Source organism: Chelonoidis abingdonii, chromosome 8 (assembly GCF_003597395.2).
Source record: "Chelonoidis abingdonii isolate Lonesome George chromosome 8, CheloAbing_2.0, whole genome shotgun sequence".
NCBI classification, from domain to species: Eukaryota; Metazoa; Chordata; order Testudines; family Testudinidae; genus Chelonoidis; species Chelonoidis abingdonii.
The window spans coordinates 46554009-46575086 of record NC_133776.1 but is presented as its reverse complement, the minus strand read 5'-3'; the positions used below and the strand labels follow the sequence as shown (position 1 = coordinate 46575086).

Genomic DNA, 21078 nt, shown 5'->3' with positions numbered 1-21078 from the left:
CAGGAGGCAGCATCCTCCCTACTGCAAGCCCAGTACGCTGGTATGTAGTAGGGGCAGCACCATGGGTTTGCCACTCCTCATCCCTTCCTGTCCATGGGGGATAGTCTGGGCTGTGCAGCCCTTCAGCCACATGAGGGATGGAGTTGGGGCTTACTCCTGTACACAGCCATGTAAGATGATGTATGCAGTCAATATAAGTAGTATACAAAATCCATGAAATCAATATAGATAGTATGCAATGACAACGCAAGTAAAATAGAGCAGACACTCCACAGGTGTAACTTAAAACTCTTAATAAAAAAGTCCCTAGGAACTAAGCATTCAAATCATTCTTGGTATAAAGAAATGCATAGGACTGGGAAAGGCATGTCACCTCAAAATTGTCTCTTAATAGCTGAGAATAGGCTAGTCTGTCTGTCTGCTTCAGATGGATACAGGATTTCGTTCCAGGGCTTTGCACACAAGGAAGATTGTGTTTGCAAGGATGTGTGGTAGGGGGAAGCGACTCCAGAATGAGACATGTACAGAAGGAGTCGCTTCCAGAGATAATCAGTGGCCACATAATGAGCAGCCTACCCAGTAGAATATTGATTAGTTAGCACTGGCAAGGTTTTACTCTAGGAAGGTCAGTATTCCTGCCAGCTGCCTTGTATAAGACAAAGGAAGTCTCAGCAAATTATAAACGGCAGAGTTTTATGTGGGAGGCACCACTTGGGCTCATAGTAGGGAAACGTTTGGCTGTAAAACTAACAAACATGAAACATCAACCATCCTGTTAACTTTTGCTAAAGAGGATCAGTGTGTTTTATTAAATGCAATCTAAAATTTGCCCTCATAGAACATTTTTTTTTACTTGCAACTAATATTAGAGACTACGACTTGTCATTTCTACTGGTGGTGGGGGGCCGTGGCTGTTTTGTATTTTAGTTGCTGGAGGGTCTCATTCCTGCATCATTTTCCCCTTCTTAAGAAATTGAATACTTTCATAAACAACATTTTGGGGTCTTGCCCAGTGCCATACAATTGTATGTTTCATGTCAATTCATAAAAAATTTTAAATATACTAAAATCATTTTTCCTAAGATTAGTTACTTAGTCACGTTGCTACAGGAGTGGCATTGGCAGACAAACAGAACTACTAACAATAGTCTGATGAAATGAAAAATTATTCAGTCTGTGACTAAAAAGAAATCCTACCTTTTTAGAAGCACAGTCTCCTTTCTCACAGGCTCTCTATGGAAAGAGAAATGGTACATGTTAGGAGAAGGGGATCTGAAAATAGTATTCTACAAGCAAGTTTATTCCTAGTGTAACTCTCTGACTTCAAGTAGAGTCATGCCAGGGATTAATTTGGCCCTATGTCTTTGCCAAAGAGAACAACAGAAGTTGATCAAAGGCAGCTGCTTTTGCATTTCCTCAGTGAATCTGTTCATTCTACCCTCATGATGGAGAGGCTGTAAACAAAGGCTTTTCATGATGTCTCATTCTGCTATGCATAATTATACTGTATATACTCCATAACTATACATGCTTTGAGGCACGTTGTAAAAGTGTTCTACTTACCCAGGCTTTTTCTGAGAGGGTGGGTTAAGTGGGGAGAGGATAAGGGTAACAGTTAAAATGGAAAAACCTAGTAGCTGCTTGGGATGGCAGTTGGGAATGCTCCATAAATAATGTGGGGGAGGTCAAGGAGGTGTTAAGAAAAAAATCGAACAAGACCTGTGCCTAGCATCATCCTGATCACTGTTTGTTTTAGCCATTTTGCCCATCCTTTCTTTCTGAGATTATAAATTCTTTGAGACCAGAACTGTCAGGTTTGTATTGTACCTAGCACAGTGAACTGGCTTGCAGTTTTGGGGGATTACATAATAAGTATCACCTGGATTGCTTTCCCCCACAATCCCCTCAGCCCCACAAAGTTGGGAGACTTTGCCCTCTGAAAATATGACCCTTCCCATGTGAAAGGGTGCTTCTCTGGAAACTCCAAAAGGATCTCAAAGAGATTTCTGTTTCCTCTGGTCCTTTTCAACAGATTTTTTGGTGAGATAGGGCAATCTGGCCACCCTTGTTTATCAGTCCTGGAGCACATGCAGTTTTCTGTCAGAAGCTGTCTTTACAGACTCTCTGTAGAATTTGTTGCACAAGAAAACTTACAAACTCTGAACATTGCACTATTTTAATCACAGAATGCACAAGCTTCCACAGGTTTACTAGTGAAAATCCACATTGCCTGACTATGATCTCCTTTCACTGAGGTAGAAATCAGGAGTCACTCCATTGAAGTCGTTGGAATTACAGCAGGGAAAAAAATAGTCTGCTGTAAAATCAGGATAGAGTTCGAATTTATCTAAACCAAGGCTGTTTAGAAAGTTTTTTTTTTTTTTTTTTTTTTTTTTTTTTTTTTTTTTTTTTTACCAGGTGGGTGTGCTAGTATTCCCAGGAAATCTCCACTAGCATCTGGCACACTAGACTATATTGTTACCTTGTAACCCTTTAATGAGCCATGGACTCGCTCTAATATTATTGTTTAAAGATGCTTCTGTTCATTTCTCTATTGAGTACAACCCCTCACCTCTGCAGCCAAGTCATTAGGGCCTGTTTTATTTATATGCTGGCACTCAAGGGAGTGTTAAACCCCAAGTGCTAGAGGCAAAAAATATTAATTGACTTAAATAGAAGTTACCTTTGAGGAAAACTCAAGTCAAGTAATTTTCATGCTGTAAAGCAGCAGAGGAGGTTGCCATTGTTAAGCTAATGTTTAAAACATGGGTACGCAGTTTAGGGCTGACAAAAGGAACAGCACTCAAGACAACTGGTGCAGTAAGTTATACTGCTCTGTTGCTTTACAGAAACCAACACAGAAAATATCCCTATTAAAATGCTATGTTATGAAAATCCTCCTCTAAAGATTCCCTCTAGGGAAGTAATGTTGCTCTCTGAATTACATCCAAGAAACAACTTAGGGCCTGATTCTGCAATCCTGGCATGTGGCTTTATTAGGACTACTGCCACAAGTAAGTGAATGAGAGTTGCAGAATCCAATCCATTGCAAGAAATTTCACCACTGCAAGCAACAAGGTGGTCTGCCTAGGTAAACTCCTTTGTGTTTAGCAGTGGTGCAACCACAACTAGAGCACAGTGGCCAGTTCTGGTGTCCACAATTCAAGAACGTTGTTGATTAGAGAAGAGCCTCCAGAAGGATTAAAGGATTGGGAGACATGCCTTATGCTGTGTATAGAGATGGAGCTCATGAGGTCCATCTGGTCAGTTTAACAAAGAAAGTTAAGGGGTGACTTGGTATAAGTACAAGCATGGGGAACAAAAAGTTGATGGTAATAGGCTTTTCAATTTAGCAGACAGAGGTCTGTAACACAACCCAAACGCTGGAAGCTGAAGCTAGATAAATGCAGACTGAAAGTAAGTCACAAATAGTATAGTGAGGGAAATTAAATCACTGGAATAATTGACCAACTGCAGTGGTGGATTCTCTATCACTGGCAATTTTTAAATCCAGTTTGGATATTTTTTCTAAAAGATCTGCTCTACTTCAAACAGGACTTAATAAATCCTATGGCCAAGTGTTATACTGGAGATCCAATTATATGATCAGTCATCCCTTCTGGGTATATAATCTGTCAATTTAGAGGATTATAATGCTTTAGCCCTGGTAGGGAACATCTCAAGGGAATTGATGCACACTGGAAAAAGGAAACAAAGGACCTGGAAAACATCTAGGACCCATTCAAGAGACTGCTTTTCCATACTCAAAAGCATAATTTTGTTTACTTTTTTTAAAATCTGTAAAAAGCAACAAAGAGTTCTGTGGCACCTTATAGACTAGCAGAAGTATTGGAGCATGAGCTTTTGTGGGTGAATACTGACTCAGACACGTGGTGGAAATTTCCAAAGGCAGGTATAAAAAAAAATTATAAATATGCATATAAGGTGCCAGAGGACTGTCATTTTTTTTAAAATGTCATCTTACCTATTAAAGCAAATTTAATACTTAAAAGGTGCCAATTTGAGTACTATAATATTCATAGAATGAACACAGCATAGACTATGGCTATCCCATGTGTGCTGCCAGTGTGTCTCATCTCATTTCTCTTTTGGGGGAAATCACTTCTAAGGGCAAGAAGGCAGTTGGCCTTTCTACTGACACTGCCAGCATAGTATTAATTAGTGAAGTGGTGATGGTGATTTTGTCCTCTGTGGACACCCACTTATAAGGGACTGAGAGCACTCAGGCCTTGATTCTGAAAACTGACCTACGTGAATGGACCTCCTTGCTCCATCGACTCTCATGCTTGATGCACTGATCAGCTTGTGGGATTGGAATATAACTCATTAACACTGAACAGGTCTGAAATGCTAACAGCTTTCATTCACTACGTACGTATCCCAGACTTGACCTGCTTTGCAGCTCACTTCCAACGAGAGTTGTCAGAAACAGAGCAGACTCAGCTCACAGGGCTTCAAAGCATCAATTTTGGCTTGTGTGGGTTCTAACCTCGAGTTCCATTTTGCTCTCAGTTCAAATGAAGGCTAAAACACAAAGCTAAATGTTTTTTTGTGGCGTGGGGTCAAAACCATCCAGATTTTCACCCAAACCATAAATCAGCCCACATTTGCTTGAAATTTTGCCCAAGGTTCCTGAAACGTTCATGAACTTTGGTGAACATGCCCCAAACCTTACATTAGAAATTAAAAGCAAACAAAAAACTTTCCACTTTCAACAGGTTTTATTACAAACATTTTGGCTAGCTCTTGTGCAGATCCTTTAAAGGAAAACACCAGTGTTTTCCTATTAAACACTGAGATCCTTCCCCATTCCTTGTATTCTTTGCTCAGTCTCCATTTCCCAACATGTCTACATTTTTCATCTAGGTTCCATCTGTGCCTCAGATGAACCTGGGGTCTGGGATGAGACAGGGGCCCAAACCATGGAAACAATTAAGCTTATGCATAACTATTTCACTCACATGGATAAACCCAGTGGGAATACTCAGGTGAGCAAAGCTATGCCTGTGCTTAAGCATTTGTGGGATCAGGGCCAAAATTTGCATGCTGTCTCAATGGGATCAAATTGTGACTAAATGAAATAATAATCTTTGAAAACTGAGTTTTTGTTTTGTTTTTTACAGGATCCTCACTGTTAGTGATTTATTAGTATTAATGCAGTAATAATTCTATTTTAATAGCTCTGGATTTCTTTGTATTCTTTCATAAATAATGTAAAGTGATGTTGTACCCATGTGGGTCCAGACCTGAAGAGCTCTATGACTCGGAAGTTTGTATCTTCCACCAACAGGAGTTGGTTCAGTAAAAGACATTTCACCCACCTTGTGTCTCACAGTACCTAAGATCCTCTGCAGTTCACCTTTAGTTTTTGCACTTGTCTCTGTGGCTGGTGTCCTGTTTATCTCTGAAGAGCTTCCCCTTTTTACTGATATCAACACTGGGTTTTAATATCAGCTCCTATCAAGCACTCTTAAACCCCTGATCATACAATGACTACTGTGCAGATTCCGGAGCAAAGAGAGCTATAAGAGCAAAGGCAGAATAGGTAGGATCTTGGGAGAAGTACGTGGAAGCAGATTATCTCTATATGCAACTCTTGAAGCTCCAGAAATAAACATACATCATTCAATTTAAAACCAAACTTTTTTTATCCCTGTAAAATTAAAAAAACATGGAAACTTGCTTAAACCAGCTTTCAAAGCTACCTGCTTTTCTCATTTATTTTTCTCTGTTTCAGTTGCCTTTTGAAATAGTTTCCTTCATTGGTTTACCATTTTTATCACAGTGATGTTACGCTTCTTTAAAAGTCAATTTATACAAGTCTAATTCTGATAGTCTGCAAAAAAATAACACAAGCAACTTCCTGTAAAGTATCCACCTCCCCAAGGATTGCATATTTTGAAAACAAATGAAGCTTGAAAAACAACCTTTCAATTCTGCAGATCTCATTTCAGTACACGACAGCACAATTACATCTTGAGTTTCAAACTTAGCCTGTCCAAGTTGGAAATATATTCTGTATCTAACCTTTTTCTCAAGCAATCAGAGGTTCAGTCTTGCTCCCATTGAAGACACCTTTTTCATAAGCTTATTGCTGAAATTATTTCCAAGTTGTACATTATGCAAATTCTGATTTGTTTGACCTTCCATGACCCTGACTTCTCCTTAGTGGTCTAGTGACACCTCCTGTAATCTCTCACATCCTACCCGTACAGGACATCTGTTATCAGCCTTACACAGCTGGTTTTGGTATTCTGACAGAGCTTATAATTTAGCCCAGAGAACATGCAATAGGCTTTGCTAAAGCCTCCTTTCATCGCCCTTCTTCCTCCCCTCCATATGTTGTCCTAAGAAATTCCACTTTAAGTATTAATGGACTTTTGCTCCAATAACCTCAATTAAAAACTTTGTTTAAATTCCACTCCCTCCTCCTTGCTAACAGGTAAGCATCCTTCACATTTCTACTCCTGCGCATTGTATTATATCTAGAGCCCCCAACCAAGCGTGGGCTCCCTATTGTGTTAGGCACTGTATGTACACATTGATACATTCTCTTACCCAAACAGCTATACAGTCTAAAACGAAACTAAGCATGGGAGAAAGCAAGTACTAGAACGATCTTAATTGGTCCCAGGTGTCTTGATTAACCTGGAGCAACTGCCATTTGGTTACCATGGTACCAGGGATTTGTTTAGCCTGGGGCTAACATACCTGTTTCTCACTACTTTACTGTAGCCATCTGGCCTTGCCCCCATCACAGCAGGGATTAACTTTCTATATTTGACCCAGACTTTAAACCACTTACACGATTATTGCCAATGGCAACCATTCAAAAATCATAAGATTTTAAAATTTGGGAGGTAGTTCTAACTTGCCTTTTTGTTTCTAGAGCTTTAGGTGTCATGGTTCCAAGCTTTCTTCCACAGTCAGGAGAGCTAGAAACTTTTTTTTTCCTTTATTTTTCCTTTTTTTAAGTGAAAGCCAAGATTCTTATGTAACCCCTTGGCTTCAGGAGCTGGGACTTTACCATCAAACCACAAGTCTTGAGTTGCCAGCACTTTATGACCAAATTCCTAAGCAGGGCCCTGTTTCCCACACACTGATGTGCACTTTCATTTAGGCATTTTTCACTACTGTGAGTATATAATGTCTCTTCAGGAACATAACTGAAGTGAAGAATAATTAGAGTAACAGCTGTCTGTAAAAGCAAAGGATGACTGAACCTTCATTTTATGCAGGAAAGTTGGGTGTCAAAACAGTGAGTGCCCTTTTATAAATGGTATTATAGCAACTAATATAAAAAAAGAAACATTTACTTGGAAACAACACTAGTCCCCTCTGCCTGCCCCACCCCTAAACTTTCTGTGAGAGCACAAAAGCTGTCTGCTTTGGCATCAAAGAAACATTTTTAAATGTTTCCACATACTATAAGTTTTTTCTTGTCCTTTTAAGCTTAGCTCTGCAGGAAGGCCCAAATGGATCAAGGAATGGGAGTTTAACTCTTAAACAATTAATGTTCTTTAGTAAAGCATTTAGTCCTACTTGTAGGAGTAAAGTGTCTTACCATGGGAAAAGGCTAAAAAGTCAAATGTACTCTTGGAAACTACAGAAGCAGCTGACCATAAGTAAGGCCACACATCCTAAATTTGTCTCCTCCCATTTTGTAAGCCAAGGGCTTATTTAAGAATATTTTGCATTTCTATTGTGTTTCTACTCAAGGATCTGGAAGTGCCTTGGTACTGAATTTAGCATTGCAACACTGCTGGGAGGCACATCATATTATCACCATTTTCTAGATGGGAAAACTGAAACTTGGATTTAGATCACACAGGAAGATTTCACTACAGCTGGATACAAAGCCAGTGTTGCCTGACTCCAGATCCTGTGCCATAACTATGGAAAGTCATTTAGATTCCTCTATCCCAGGTAGGTTTTCTGTTGCTCAATGCTGTAATCTTTACCTTTTGCTAAATGAGTTTAAAGAGGATCTGAAGATGGAGATGCCTTCCATTTTCTCTTGGTATGATCAAAATGACAAGCTATGTGGATTTAGCATAATCAAAATGGTGACATTGCCTAAAATTCTATATTGACTCTATAGAGGCAAGGTGGGTAAGGTAATATTATTTCCCTCACCTTGTCTCTCTAATATCCTGGGACCAACATGGCTACAACTCCACATACATTGACGGTAGGTATTCCCCCTAAGTCTATCCAAGAGTGAAGCTGAGAGTTAGAGAGGCTTGTTTTCCCATTTCATCTGGTGAGGCAAATGCTCTGTATGCACCTGTTAGATCTCACAACGTTCAAGACAGAGGGACAGCTTGCACTTCCTTATGCTATTAGCTGCATTATGGCACACCAAGTTCATTTCATTGGAGCCTGGCCGGGTGTGATTAGAAGGTGGATTTCACTGAAGAGGAGTGGCTTATTCATTGGATTATGCAGCATTTTCCTTAGCACATGTGCAAATTTCCAAACATAACAATACAGAGCCTGAATTCACAACCACTTATTTAAGCATCCCTTCTGTCTTCCCTTCAGAGATTTACACTGGTTCTTTAAATCAATGATGTTAACCCAACATAAATCTGGAGAAGGGTCACTTGACGGGGTCCTCCAGCATTTTTATGCTGCTCTCATGCCTTAAATGCTGTTATATTTGCCCACTTTCATCAAGTATGGACAAATAACAACTCTTTATTTTAAAGACATCACAAATAATAGGTTTTATGCCCTATCAAGACTAGTTCAGTGTTTCTTCTGGCAAAAGTGTGCCATTATCACACCCAGCAAAGCAGAAGAAATGCAGCTCCTAAGATTAGGTGTCTGTAATGCTATCAACCCTTCCAGGAAAAGCATAGAACTTTCCAATCATGTGCTGGCAGTAAGTACAGAAGGAAATTATTTTAAAATACTTTGTTTTAAATTGTTTGCAGTTTTGTAGCTGATATGAGAGACAAGGTGGGTGAGGTGATATCTTTTCTTGGACCAACTTCTGTTGGAAAAGGGACATGCTTTCAGGCTTCACAGAGCTCTTCCTGAGATCTGGAGAAGCTAACCAGAGTGTCCAAGCTAAATACACGGTGGGACAGACTGTTAAGCATAAAAGCTTCGTACATGCTGTAGGAGGCCACCTAAAATGAAGCCTGAACCCGTGAGCCTGAGTCCGCTGGCATGGGTCAGCTGCGGGTTTTTAATTACAGTGTAGGCATATCCTTAATCCTTGTCCTTAAAGGAAACTTGCACAACACCTTCAAAAGATGAGCCTGGGAACTTAAATTCTTAACTCTGCTAGATACTAACAACCATGGACTTGACAGAGACTGGTTGTATTTATAACACAGCCTACTGCCTGCCAACCCTTGACTTCCCACTTCATTTTAAGCTTCTCCTTCCCAGCAACAGAAGTTGGAAGAATAATAGATATTACCTCACCCACCTTGTTTTAAATTGTCTATAGTTTTTTTTTAAGGCTACGTATGTACTATGTTAGTGATTTACAGTCGTAGACAATATTTTATAATTATTTAAAGTCACAGACAGTGATCTTGCAATGAGATCCACACAGGCAAACCTATCCTCCTTCACAGAGCCCCAGTGGTAAAGGGGTCTGCCTGTGCAGAACTCATTGCAGGAAATGGGCCTAAGTTAATAATGCAAAGGAAAGAAAACATGTATTTTTGGTGCTGCCATCATTTGAGAATTCTCAATCTATAAAGTCTGCTTCATAGACCAGCTTTCCTGAGCACAAAGATTTTGATTTTCTTAATGAAAGGGGTTTCAGTATTAGGAAATGTGGATGTTGCTGGCTTTTCTGGCTAGATCATTCCCCGCCTTTATAAAGGATGTTTCATACTAGTTCTATATCACCTTTGCACGGCCTGTGCGCTATGAACATATTGGTTGTGGATTGGAGTTGGACCTGAGACATGGCTTGCTGAATATTAAATATTCTGGAAATATTTCGACTCCCTGCTTCTTGGTGGCGGGGGAGGTGGGAGGGGAAGTTGAACTTCCAGGCACACATTCAATGATTTACGCTGCTCATAAAAAAACTGGCCTGAACCTCTGCCCAGAATGGGAAATGAACTTGAACGAAGCCTTTCTGTAGGTTTCAATACGTTCAGATTTGCTGTCCGTTATTTTTCATTTTCATTGCTTTGCTTCTCTGCATCTCCTGCTTCCACCCAGAAGATCAAGTGTGGGAATATTACAAAGTCTTTTATGGTATTTCTGGCCCAAATGAAAGCAAGAAGTATTGGTAATAATTAAAGCAAGATGGATCATAAGAGGTCAACTCTGCCCTCCCCTCCACAAAACAAGAATCTTGGAGGCAGATATGAATGGCTGAGAGTGATAAATGTACCTAATCAGGCTGTTTAGACCCTAAAGTTTTATTAAATACTGAAGATCTTTGTCAAAGTAGTAACCCTGGAGTTAGTGATATAATGTAAGCTGCCTAATGTGAGGCACATTAAAAGGGCCTGATTTTCAGAGGGTGGGTTCTCAGCACTTTCTGAAAATCTGACCCTTTTAAGTTATCTCAAGTTGGGCACCTAAAGCACTTTTGAAAATCTTGGCCTTCATTCCTCAGAGTTAAGGAAAATATATTTCAGTGGAGTCCAGTTAACACCTCTCACCAAAAAAAAAAATTCTACTGCTTCCCAAATGTTAAAATGTCTGGAAATGAAAAGTGAAGGGACCTGGCAGTCACAGTCATATAACCAATCTTTTGTCACTATCATTCACCTACCCAGGTTCAATTCCCTGATGTTCCAGAGACTTCCTGTGTAAACCTAGACAAGTCGTTTGGCCTCTCTGTGTCCCATGGCGTATCTTCACTACAGACACTATGCATCTCTGTAGCTATACCAGCATAACCCCATAGCGGCAACACACCCTACACCAATAGATGCGGTTTTCCCATTGGTTTAACAACACCAGCTCCCCATGCAACTGTAGCTACATTGACGAAAGCATTCTTCCAAAACCATGTGTGCACCAGGGGTTAGCTTGGCAGAGTTACGTCAGTCCAGGGTGTGATTTTTTTTTTTTTTTTCCACATTCTGACTAGCATAGCTATGTTAACTAAATTTTATCAACAAAATGGGGCTAATAGTACTTCAGTAGCTTACCGGGGTGTTATGAGATGCTCATATTACAGTCATTGGAGCCCAGGGTACATTTATGATAGACTTACACCCCTCTGCCTTTGTTTTGTTCTGTAAGAGAACAAACCAAACCAAATGTTGGACATAGTTCTAGTTCTTTTTCTATTTATTAGAAGCGTGAACATTTTCCAAAGGATTACAGTCCCCGGGCATATTAAATTCTGTCAGGACATTCTGTTTTCTCAATGTGACGTGTTAGTAGAGTAGAAGAATATTTTTATGAATAGAAATGGATACAAATGTTACAAAGTATGTTGATTTATTTCTTGTGATGTGGTAATGCCTAGAAACTTCAATGGGGTCAAAGCCCCATTCTACTAGACACATATAAATAGTAAGACAATCCAGCCCTGAAGTGCTTACAATCTAAATAGACAAGAGAAAGAAAGTGTATTTTCCCCATTTTACAGATGGGGAGGATGAGGCACAGAGATTAAGGCCCAGATCTGTAGAGGCAATTAGGCATTGTTGTGCTCTGGTTGCAACACCTGTCTAAATACTCATTTCTAAATACCTTTAAAAATCTGAGTCAAAGTGATTTTCCCAAGGCCAAACAGGAAGTCTATGGCAAAGCTGGAATTAAACCCAGATGTCCTGAATTGTAGTCCAGTGTTTTAAGCATCACCTTCCCGAACTAAAACTTTACTGTCATAGCTTTGTGTCTAACCCCCAAGAATTACAAAATATCTGACCTGAAATCATCAATTGTGCAGGGCTGAATAGCTCCTGTCCTAGGTTGAAGTGACAGTGTAAATTTCTGGAAGGATAGGAAGAAATAATGCAATTCATTACATGGTTCTACAGTTTATCAGTGGGTATCACCTCCACATACAATAAATTACCGTGAGTATATGTTTATTAGAGGAACACAGACCACAAATTCTTTACAAAATCATCTGATGAAGTTATCTGTGATTCACTTTGACATTTCACAGTAATGTTCCCGATTACCACAGTTCTGTTACTATCGCATTTGGAGCTTAAAATTTATAAGGTTGGTTAGGCTGTAAATGAATGAAGTGTGAATTAACAATTCATTCTGTTCGAATTACACTTATGGTGTGCTACTAAGCACAAAATGGAAAGGAGCAAACAGTAATATCACTAGAAACAGGCAGCTTCTTACACTATTATCAAATCCAAGGTGGCCCCTCTCCTATCCATTCAGTTTTAGCTGGTAAAGTGAGAGTGTCTGATGGCATAAAGAGAGGAATTCTGCAATTTTAGAGGGATACAATGTGCTTCCCCCTCTCGTGGCAAAGGCAAGATTTAATATACAGTACCTTTGAGTCCGTCGATCTGTTTGATAAAGTATGTTGGAAAGTAGGGTAGCAGCTATTGATCAGTGTATTGTGACTCACAGTGCTAAAATAGTATTCCCTATGTGCTTTTCAGTTGTAAGCAGCATGCATTTCTGAATACAGCCATCTGAATACACTGTAAATACTTGCATTCTCCTTTTACTAAGATGCTATTAAGATGACTGTACTGTACACATAGCTGTCCTTTCACACTATCAGGTTCTACAGCATTGTGGCTTTGCTCACTTTGTCTTCTAAGCACTCATGAAGCTAACTATTAATGCCAGTAGGTTAGTACTAAATCTCTTACCTTGCAGAGTTTCAGAACTAACCAGCATGCCAGGTATGCTGTCAGGGTGAATTTAGCTTTCATGTAGGTGTCCGGTAAACAAGTAAGATACATTTGTACCAGATCCAGCTCTTCACTGACAACGCGATTGCCAGCATCAGCAGTAGCATCCTCCCCATCCCCTTGTCTTTGATCTTCTTCTATTGATGCACTTGGGCACCTATTTAACTCCATTTTATCAAAGATATTTTTCCTCCTTGATAAAGTCCTGATCTTTCCACAGACAACTCAGGGAACTTTTTGTTTCATATCAGTAATTATATTTCCTGATCTTCCAAAAGTATGTAGCCTTGCCTTTAAGCCAACCCAAAAGTTAGACTATGGTGGAAGAAACTTTCTTTAGTTTAAACTCCCTTGGCTCATTGCCTTTTTCTTATTGAGCGACCTTTTGCAAATGTGTGTACAGCTACAAGATAAATATAGCACTGGCTAGCGAGCCTTGTCATACAGCACAAGAATACTCCTGCCTGTTGCCAAGAGAGGAGAGAAAGATTCCATTTATTTAAAGAGCAAGTCCCCGGCATCAGTACGCCCTTCTTCATTTAAAGAAAAAAAGAAAAAGGCAAAAGCTGTTATCTTTGAAACCTTTTTTTTTTTTTTTTTGACAATTGTGCTTCCTCAGAACAAATCCCATTTCTACAAGAAACTATGTTCTTACGGAGGAGGATTTTTTAATTCCAGGGACTTGTAGCCACAGTAATTCATTGTCTGTGATATTGCAGATGCTGAGCTTGTGAAGGCTACAAATTTCAAAAGAATAAATGAGGTCTCGCAGATGGAAAGGGGCCAAGACATTTTGAAATAGCTTATGGTCCTTCCACAGCCAAAAAATGAACAAAACATGTTAGAGATTAACCAAGCAATTTTCCACCTAAATGTGAAGGAGTTCATTTATGCCTTGAGACAGCATTCATTTGTATATGCTAATAACACTTTAAGACACACTTATTTTACTCTTGATGGCCTACATCTTAGTAAATGGCTTGAGAAATAGCAGTATTTAATTGCTATTTTAATTAAACAAACTTAATTGTTTCAGTGGTACTAATAACATGTATTGTTTTTGTTTTGACCATTAGGGCTAATTGTCTTGGTAGCTTTAGTGATTAGCAAAGGAAGTATCCATCCTTCAGATGAGACATTCAGTTCTGCTTTCTCCCTGCTTCTTCTTCTTGATGTTCAAGTGGAAAGTGGACAGCCTATGGCCACTTGCAGAAAGGCTTAATATAAAAGGATCTGGTGGCCAAGACTTCAGTTAGTGAGTTTGAGCTACTTCTAAGCACCAAGTAGCAGCTATTCAGTAGAAGTCCTGCAAGCACCTAAATCCTTAAGGTTCAGTTCTGTCACGCTTATTCACATTGAGTAGTATGCATGCCACAAGTAATCCTATTGAAACTCATGAGATTATTTGTGGAGCAAGAGTGGAAGAATCTAGCACTTACTGTGGAAGGCATAATACAAACCTGTAGACTAGATCCATCTATGATGAGATAGAGGGGAAAAGCAGACTACCAAACAAGAGCCCTCATTTTGACTGAAACATGCTCCCAGGGGTCCAACCTGAGTCACTATTCAACAGCCAATATTTCCCTATTTTTCCAGACTGATGAAGGTGAGTAGGAGAGACAGCAGAGAACTATGGAACTAAACTTCATTGGTTCAGTGAAGTTCTGCAAGTAACATTAGAAATAAGAATACCATTTGCATTCCTGCACGTAATCTGGAGTGCAGGTGTTAAAGGCCCAATTACGCTGCTGCTGTAAAATAGCCGAGTGGTCTCTCCATCCAGCCATGCCCCAATATTGTGTGTGAAGAAGTTAAGAAGAATATAATCAAAGCTAGAATAACACACTATAGAAAACAGTTACTGTGGCTTTAAATTTGCAGAGTGGTTAAAAATGAACACCTCACATATTCCTCTTCCTTCAGTGTGTCCCCAGCAAACTGTGAGAGCTTCTAATGAGAAAAGTCAAATTCTCACTTCCATCTTTGGATCTTCCTCCTCTTCAAGTCCTCTCTGGCTTTGTCCACTAGGACGTTTCTACACTAGCCTTTCCCCCAAAGCTTTCCAATATTGCTACCACTTAAGGGGCTAATAACTACAGAGAGACCAGTTTAACAGCATTTAAACCTCTGTTATCTAACCCTGTTAAGTGCTGATGACATGGTAGTTAAAGTACCAGCAGCCGCAAGTGTCCTGCTCGTACTGCCACTTCTACTATTTCTACCACAAGTGAAGCTGAAGCAGAGATAGCACCAGTGAGAAATCTTAGGAAAATAAAGTACTCAGTTTAAGACCTCACTAGTAACAGTCCTCAGTCCTGATTTTTTTCACTGCTTTGCTCCTTGGATAGACATTTTCATCTCTGTCAAATGAGTGTAAAGTAATCTGCACAGGTATAAATGATTCCACGAGCTTCAAGCCAGTGGAGAATCTAGCCCCGTATTAGCATGTTGTACAGTACCTCAGTGCTCAGCTTAGACATCAATACACAAATACAATTGTATTTCTACATTTCATAGTATTTGATTAGGTACATTGTCCCTGTTTCTCCAGAGACAGTATTTAATCTAATTTGCATGGGTGCATATCTGTGCACTTCAGAGTCATTTTTTGCATTTAAAATAAACTTTAGAACTTGTTTCTTGAATATCCAAACTTTAGTGTAAAAGCTAGTGCCTAATACTTGCATAGTGCTTTTCAACTGTTGATCTCAAAGCACTATTTGTGATACCCCTTCCTCCTTCTCACTATTCTCTTTTAGGAGTCCCATACTTAGGCCAATTGAACCTGACTGTGTCCCTTCAAAAAAAATTTTTAAAATTCTCCTACTTTTCCTTACTTTTTAAATTCTTCTTTGACTTTGACTTGCCTTGATGAAGATTGTAAGTCTGTACTTGTGAAGCTACAAGGAAAAAAATAGACAAACTTGCATACCAGATGAATTCTCAATAGTTCTATCACGTCTGTTCCCAATTCCAAGCTTCTCGGGTACCACACAGCAATAGCATGTCCTTCCAAGACACTGGGTTTCCTATCTCCAAACTGTAGGATCCTTTTCCTTTTATAAATTCTATTAGCAAGAGTCCATTAAACTGATTCCGCTGAATACAAATGTGTTGACAAATACCCAAAGGTCCTGCCGAAGGGTGGGGTTTTATAAGCCAGACAGTTGTTTAATTGGACTGGCTATATCTGCTACAGAAAACAAACTGATTCTCTCTTTTGGTGTTTCTGAGAGGTTTCCAATGATGTCTCGCGAACACAGAAAGCTATTCTTAAGAGTCTTACACAGACACTGAGGTTTTGTCATTATATTGTCTTGACATTAATATATTGGGAATGATCCACAAAAGAACTAGCTGAAATTATTGAGCTGGGACCCTTTCCAGTGGTAATGCTCTGCAGTGTAAGGCAAGAGACTTAAATTCAACTCTCAGTCTGGCCCCTTGTTCCCTTTAGCAATCAGAAAGAGGACAGAAATCTCTGGGATCCCCTTTGCTTGCTTTCTCTACCTATCAACATCACCTCAATCTTATCTGAATTGAGTTTTGGCCATCTAGCTCTTAGTCATGCTCTAATCTTATCAAACACTGAGCAGTGTTCAACTGCTCTAGCAGCAGGGTCAAAGAAGGAGCGATGGGGTCTGCTCCTGCTCTGACTGAAGACAATGGTAAGACTCCCATTGAATTAAATATATCAGGATCAGGGCCACAGAGCTAGATATTATCAATATGCTGACGTCCATTTGTCTACCTGGTCCTCATCCTTACATCTACCAGAAGGAGGAAAACAATCAGAACCATGGTAGCTATTCCTTTTCATAGATTCAGTCATGAATTTTAAGGCAAGAAGGAACCATTATGATGCTCTATTTTGACCTCTTGCATAACACAGACCATACAACTCAGTATTTTTTTCATCAGGCCATAACTCCTGCTTGAACTATAGTGTTTCTCTTAAAAAGATATCCAATATTGACTTAGAGAATCCAACTGATGGAGAATCCACCTGTTTTCCAATGTTAATTATCCACACTGTTAAAAATTTGCATCTTATTCCAGGCCTGAATTTGTCTAGCTTCAGCTTCCAATTATTAGATCTCTTATACCAGGAGGGCTCCTATGCCTTTTTTTCTGCTAGATTAAAGAACAGTCTGTTATCAGCAATATCTTCTCATGTGGGTCCATATAGACCAGGATCAAGTCACCTCTTACCCTTCTCTTGAATAAACTAAGTAGATTGAACTTTGATCTCTCGCTAGATGCCATATTTTTCAGATCTCATATAATTCTTGTAGCTCTTTTCTGAATCCTTTCCAATTTTTCAACATTCCTTTTGAAGTGTGGACACCAGAACAGGACACAGTATTCCAGTAATGCTCTCACTAAAGCTATAAACAGAGGTAACATCTCTGATCTTATTTACTATTCCTCTGCTTACATATTTAATATCATGTTAGCCCTCTTAGCTAGAACATCACTCTGGGAGAACATTTTCCGTTGGTTGTCTACCACAGCCCCTAAGTCCTCTTCAGTGTTGTTGTATTCCAAAATAGAATCCTTCATCTTGCGAGACATACATTATTTGTTCCTACCTTGCCTTTAGCTGTATTAAAACACATATTGTTCAAATAAGTCTGCAGTACCAAGTGACACAGATTGATCTGTATAACTGCTCTGCCCTATCACCATTTACTACTCCACCAATTTGTCATCTCCTAGTTTTACCTGTGAAGGTTTTATACATTCTTCCAGATAACTGATAAAGATACTGAATAGTATTAGCCCAAGATAAATCCCTGCAGAATCCCACTAAAAACACCTCCCTTTCTCCCAATTGGATGATGATTCCCCATTAACAATTATTTTTTGAGCTTACTTATGAGACTTACAGTGTACTTAGGACTGTGGGGGGAGGAACTAGGGATTTTGTTTTAAAAATCTCTCATTTGCTCTTAGAAATGAAATGTCCTGGTTTGTTTTGTTTTTTATCTGAAAGAAGCAGTGTCCTGTCCAAAGTTCTTGTGAACAGCTGCTGTGGGGGCGGGGTGGAAGAGAAGTGTGGAACTGGGAGCTTTATATGACCTGAAGGGACCCTAAACAAACTTCTCTGAAGTGTGACATCATGCTTCTGCTATGAATCATTTTTCATATTAAAAAACCGCACACAAACTTGAACCACGTCTTTGACAGTACAGTTTGTGCTGAAGAAGCTGGAGGGCTGCGCTGCCTTGAACAGCTGCCTTAAAATATGAATCAACAGATGATCAGCCCAATTTTTGTTTTGCATTAGAAGATTTGAAATTCCACAGGGTTGCAATAATTGCATATCACAGTGGGGCAGGGCTCTTCATGCTAAGATTAATGCTCTGAAGTGTTTGTATCAGTCTCTCATTAGATTATGGCAACATGTTACTGAATAGCAGATTGGTTTTACACTTTACCTTAAATCTGTTTTAACCTTTAAATCCCAGTATAGCCGACCCTTACTTTCAGATACATGATTCTCACTGAAATCAGTGAAAATAGCATGCACGCTGCAGGCAAGCCTCTTTTCAGTTTATTCTCTAAAGCTCATTCTGAACTCATTCCATGTTTGAAACCCTCAATGATGTGCATCAATAGAAATTCACAACTGGAAACAGACATAATATGTCATAGCAATCTGCTTTCCTACATCTGACTTCAGTGGGCCTTGGATCAGCCCTTCTGTGAGAAGCAATTTGGGTTAAGCTTGTGGAGTACCCCTGTGACACATGTGATGGACAGACAGAATAGTCAGACTTTAGTACTAGCTTGATAAATATTATACGTATCTTTAGAGGCTAGTGATTGTATTCCTGACTCAATGAGGGTTCCTGCAGGAACTATGAATGCTGTGGGGTTATCAATGCAAATTCCTGGGTAGGTTACAAGTCTGGAGAAGACTCCCCCTCCGGTTGACCTGCTTCAAGAGGGTGGCAAATAAAACTGAAAACTGTGTAAAGTGACCACCTTGTGGTAGGGGAACTCAGTGGCTCTGCTGCATTGCATCTGCCTCACTCTGAGGTGCACAGCCAGCACTGTCTCCCGCTCTACCAAGCAGCATGTCCGCTTCTAGTCAACAAAGCAGGAACTGCAAAAGACTGAAGCAAAATTCCTGAGCTGTCTCAGGCTGATCACAATCAGCCTCCAAAATAGGCCAGAACTGTAACACTTGTGATAACTTTCGTAAAGGGTGGCAACCCTGCTTAATGCATACTCAGCACCTTTACCCTAACAGTCCTAGCACTTCATAGGGCAGGAAAATCCTCACTAAGTCACACTAGCAACTAGGATTCATCACAGAGGACTGGGTTTTACTAATTAGCGCAGCACAGTAAAAGAAAGGCTGCTGCAACACAACTTATACAATAGTCATCTGTTCTGACCATTTCGGTCTAGTTTTGATTCATTAACTGTCTATGCATTAGCACATGTAGTGTAGTGTATCTTCTTAATACAATATTTTAGTATATGAATCTTCACTGCTGCACTGTTTAGAATCTTTGAGATACAAGAGACTGCCACATTTTTATGTATCATAAAGTATGTAAATTAGCAAAGTTCCATGGTATTTTAAGGTGAGACATTTAGTAGGAAGAAAAAGAAAAGAATGTTTCCACTAGTCATGGGTTGCATTCAAATATTCAGAGCTTTGGTTCTGCTAAGCAGTTAATACCCTAAAATTGTGGGTTTATTTGAACTATACTGAACACATGAGCCTAACAAAACTGGGCAGGAAATCTTCCAAGAGGAAGCCGCCTTGTGGGTTTTCTGGTACTTGCTGCTTCTGACTGGGTCAGAAATGGCAACAGAACAGGCTCTTGGTGTATTTCAGCACAATTGGTTCTTGTCCCAGCCAGAGCGAGGGAATCTTGGGGTGGAGGGTGAGAAAATGAAATTATTTTCAAAGTTAACTGAACTCCTCTGAACATCAAAGAAGGTTCAGTTCAGGTTTCAACCAGCACCCTGTGGTCTGGCATGAAACAAACTACTCTAATTCAGTACTGGTGTGAATACACTACTATGTATGCCCTGCTCCCTCGTTGAATAAATGGACTTACATTTACTAGTGTGTTAAGCTTGCTTTTAGCTTATAATAAGCTCCATGCAAAGGGGAGTCATGGGTGGCATCACTGTTTCTTTCCTCCAGTTTCAGATATCCTTGGAAGCTCTTTTCGATCATTGTTATGGAGGAAAGGAGAGAGAGAGAGAGTGCAAGCACCATAGGTCCAGATTTTCAGAGGTGGCCACTATTTGGGGGCACCCACCTTGAGACACTTTACTGCAGCAGGATGGCTGCACTTTTCACATCCCTGCTCCTTCCTCAGCTGCACAGTTTCCTGCCTCCCAGCCCTCCTGTCCAGCACATCAAAGCAGCAGAGTAACTTTGCCCCAAAGGTTTTAGTGTAGGGTGACCAGACATCCCATTTTTAAAGGGACAGTTCCTTATTTAAGCTCTCCTGCAGGTGTCCTTTTTCTTAAAAAAGGCCAATTGTCCCACATTTTCTGTCTCCCCCCCCCCATCAGTACTGGCTGGTACTGCTGCTGGTCGGATCCCTGCTTGCCAGCCGTCCTACCACCAGCAGTGAGTAGGGGTGTCCAGTGGCCAATAATGGGGGTGGGTGTGCAAGGCTGGCGGTGGGGCAAAGATGCAGCGCATGTGGCCAGCTGCTCCTCCTGTTGGTCCATCAGCTCAGCCCCCACTGCATGCCAGCTCTCAGCCAGCAGGGCCCTGCCCCCATCCCGTCTCCAGATGGCACTGGCTATGCACTCTTTGTTGTGGTGACTGGTGAGTGCGGGCAGGTGCCAGGCAGCAGCCAGTTGCTTTTCACCTCTGCTGCCCACACATCAGCCCTTTATGTGTCCCCCTCTCACTGTCCTCTCCATGCTTTGCTCCTTCACCCCCTCCCCCAAACCCCACTGCTCCTACATCTCCCTGCTCGGCAGGGCGTGCCACACTCCCAGCACTGCGCAGAGAACCAGCCCCTGTTGGGAGCGCTCAGCTCACCAACAACCTGGCCGACAGTATCCTTCCTTCCCCCGCTGCCTCTGGCTGGGCTGGTGCCCCTGAAAAGCCCCAAACCCTCTGACCTGGGGCACTGGCCAAGAGGAGCCAAACCCTGCATGTGCCAAAACCCTGCACAGCGCTGGCACAGGGCAGCCTCTCTGCCCCTCAGCTAAGCTCTGGAGTGGCAGCAGGGAGGGG

General features: G+C 40.6%; 1 protein-coding gene across 1 annotated transcript in view; it reads right to left on the bottom strand.

The window, feature by feature from the left end:
* The window catches only part of ARHGEF4 (Rho guanine nucleotide exchange factor 4), a 329119-nt gene extending 315932 nt beyond the window's left edge, over window positions 1–13187 (bottom strand). The window contains exons 1-2 of the mRNA XM_032764769.2: window positions 12807–13187; window positions 1198–1233 (exon numbers count right to left, since the gene is read on the bottom strand). Of these exons, the coding sequence (XP_032620660.2) occupies window positions 1198–1233; window positions 12807–13019 (249 nt within the window). The 5' untranslated portion in view covers window positions 13020–13187. The remainder of the gene's footprint in view (window positions 1–1197; window positions 1234–12806) is intronic.
* Window positions 13188–21078: the final 7891 nt, after the last annotated feature.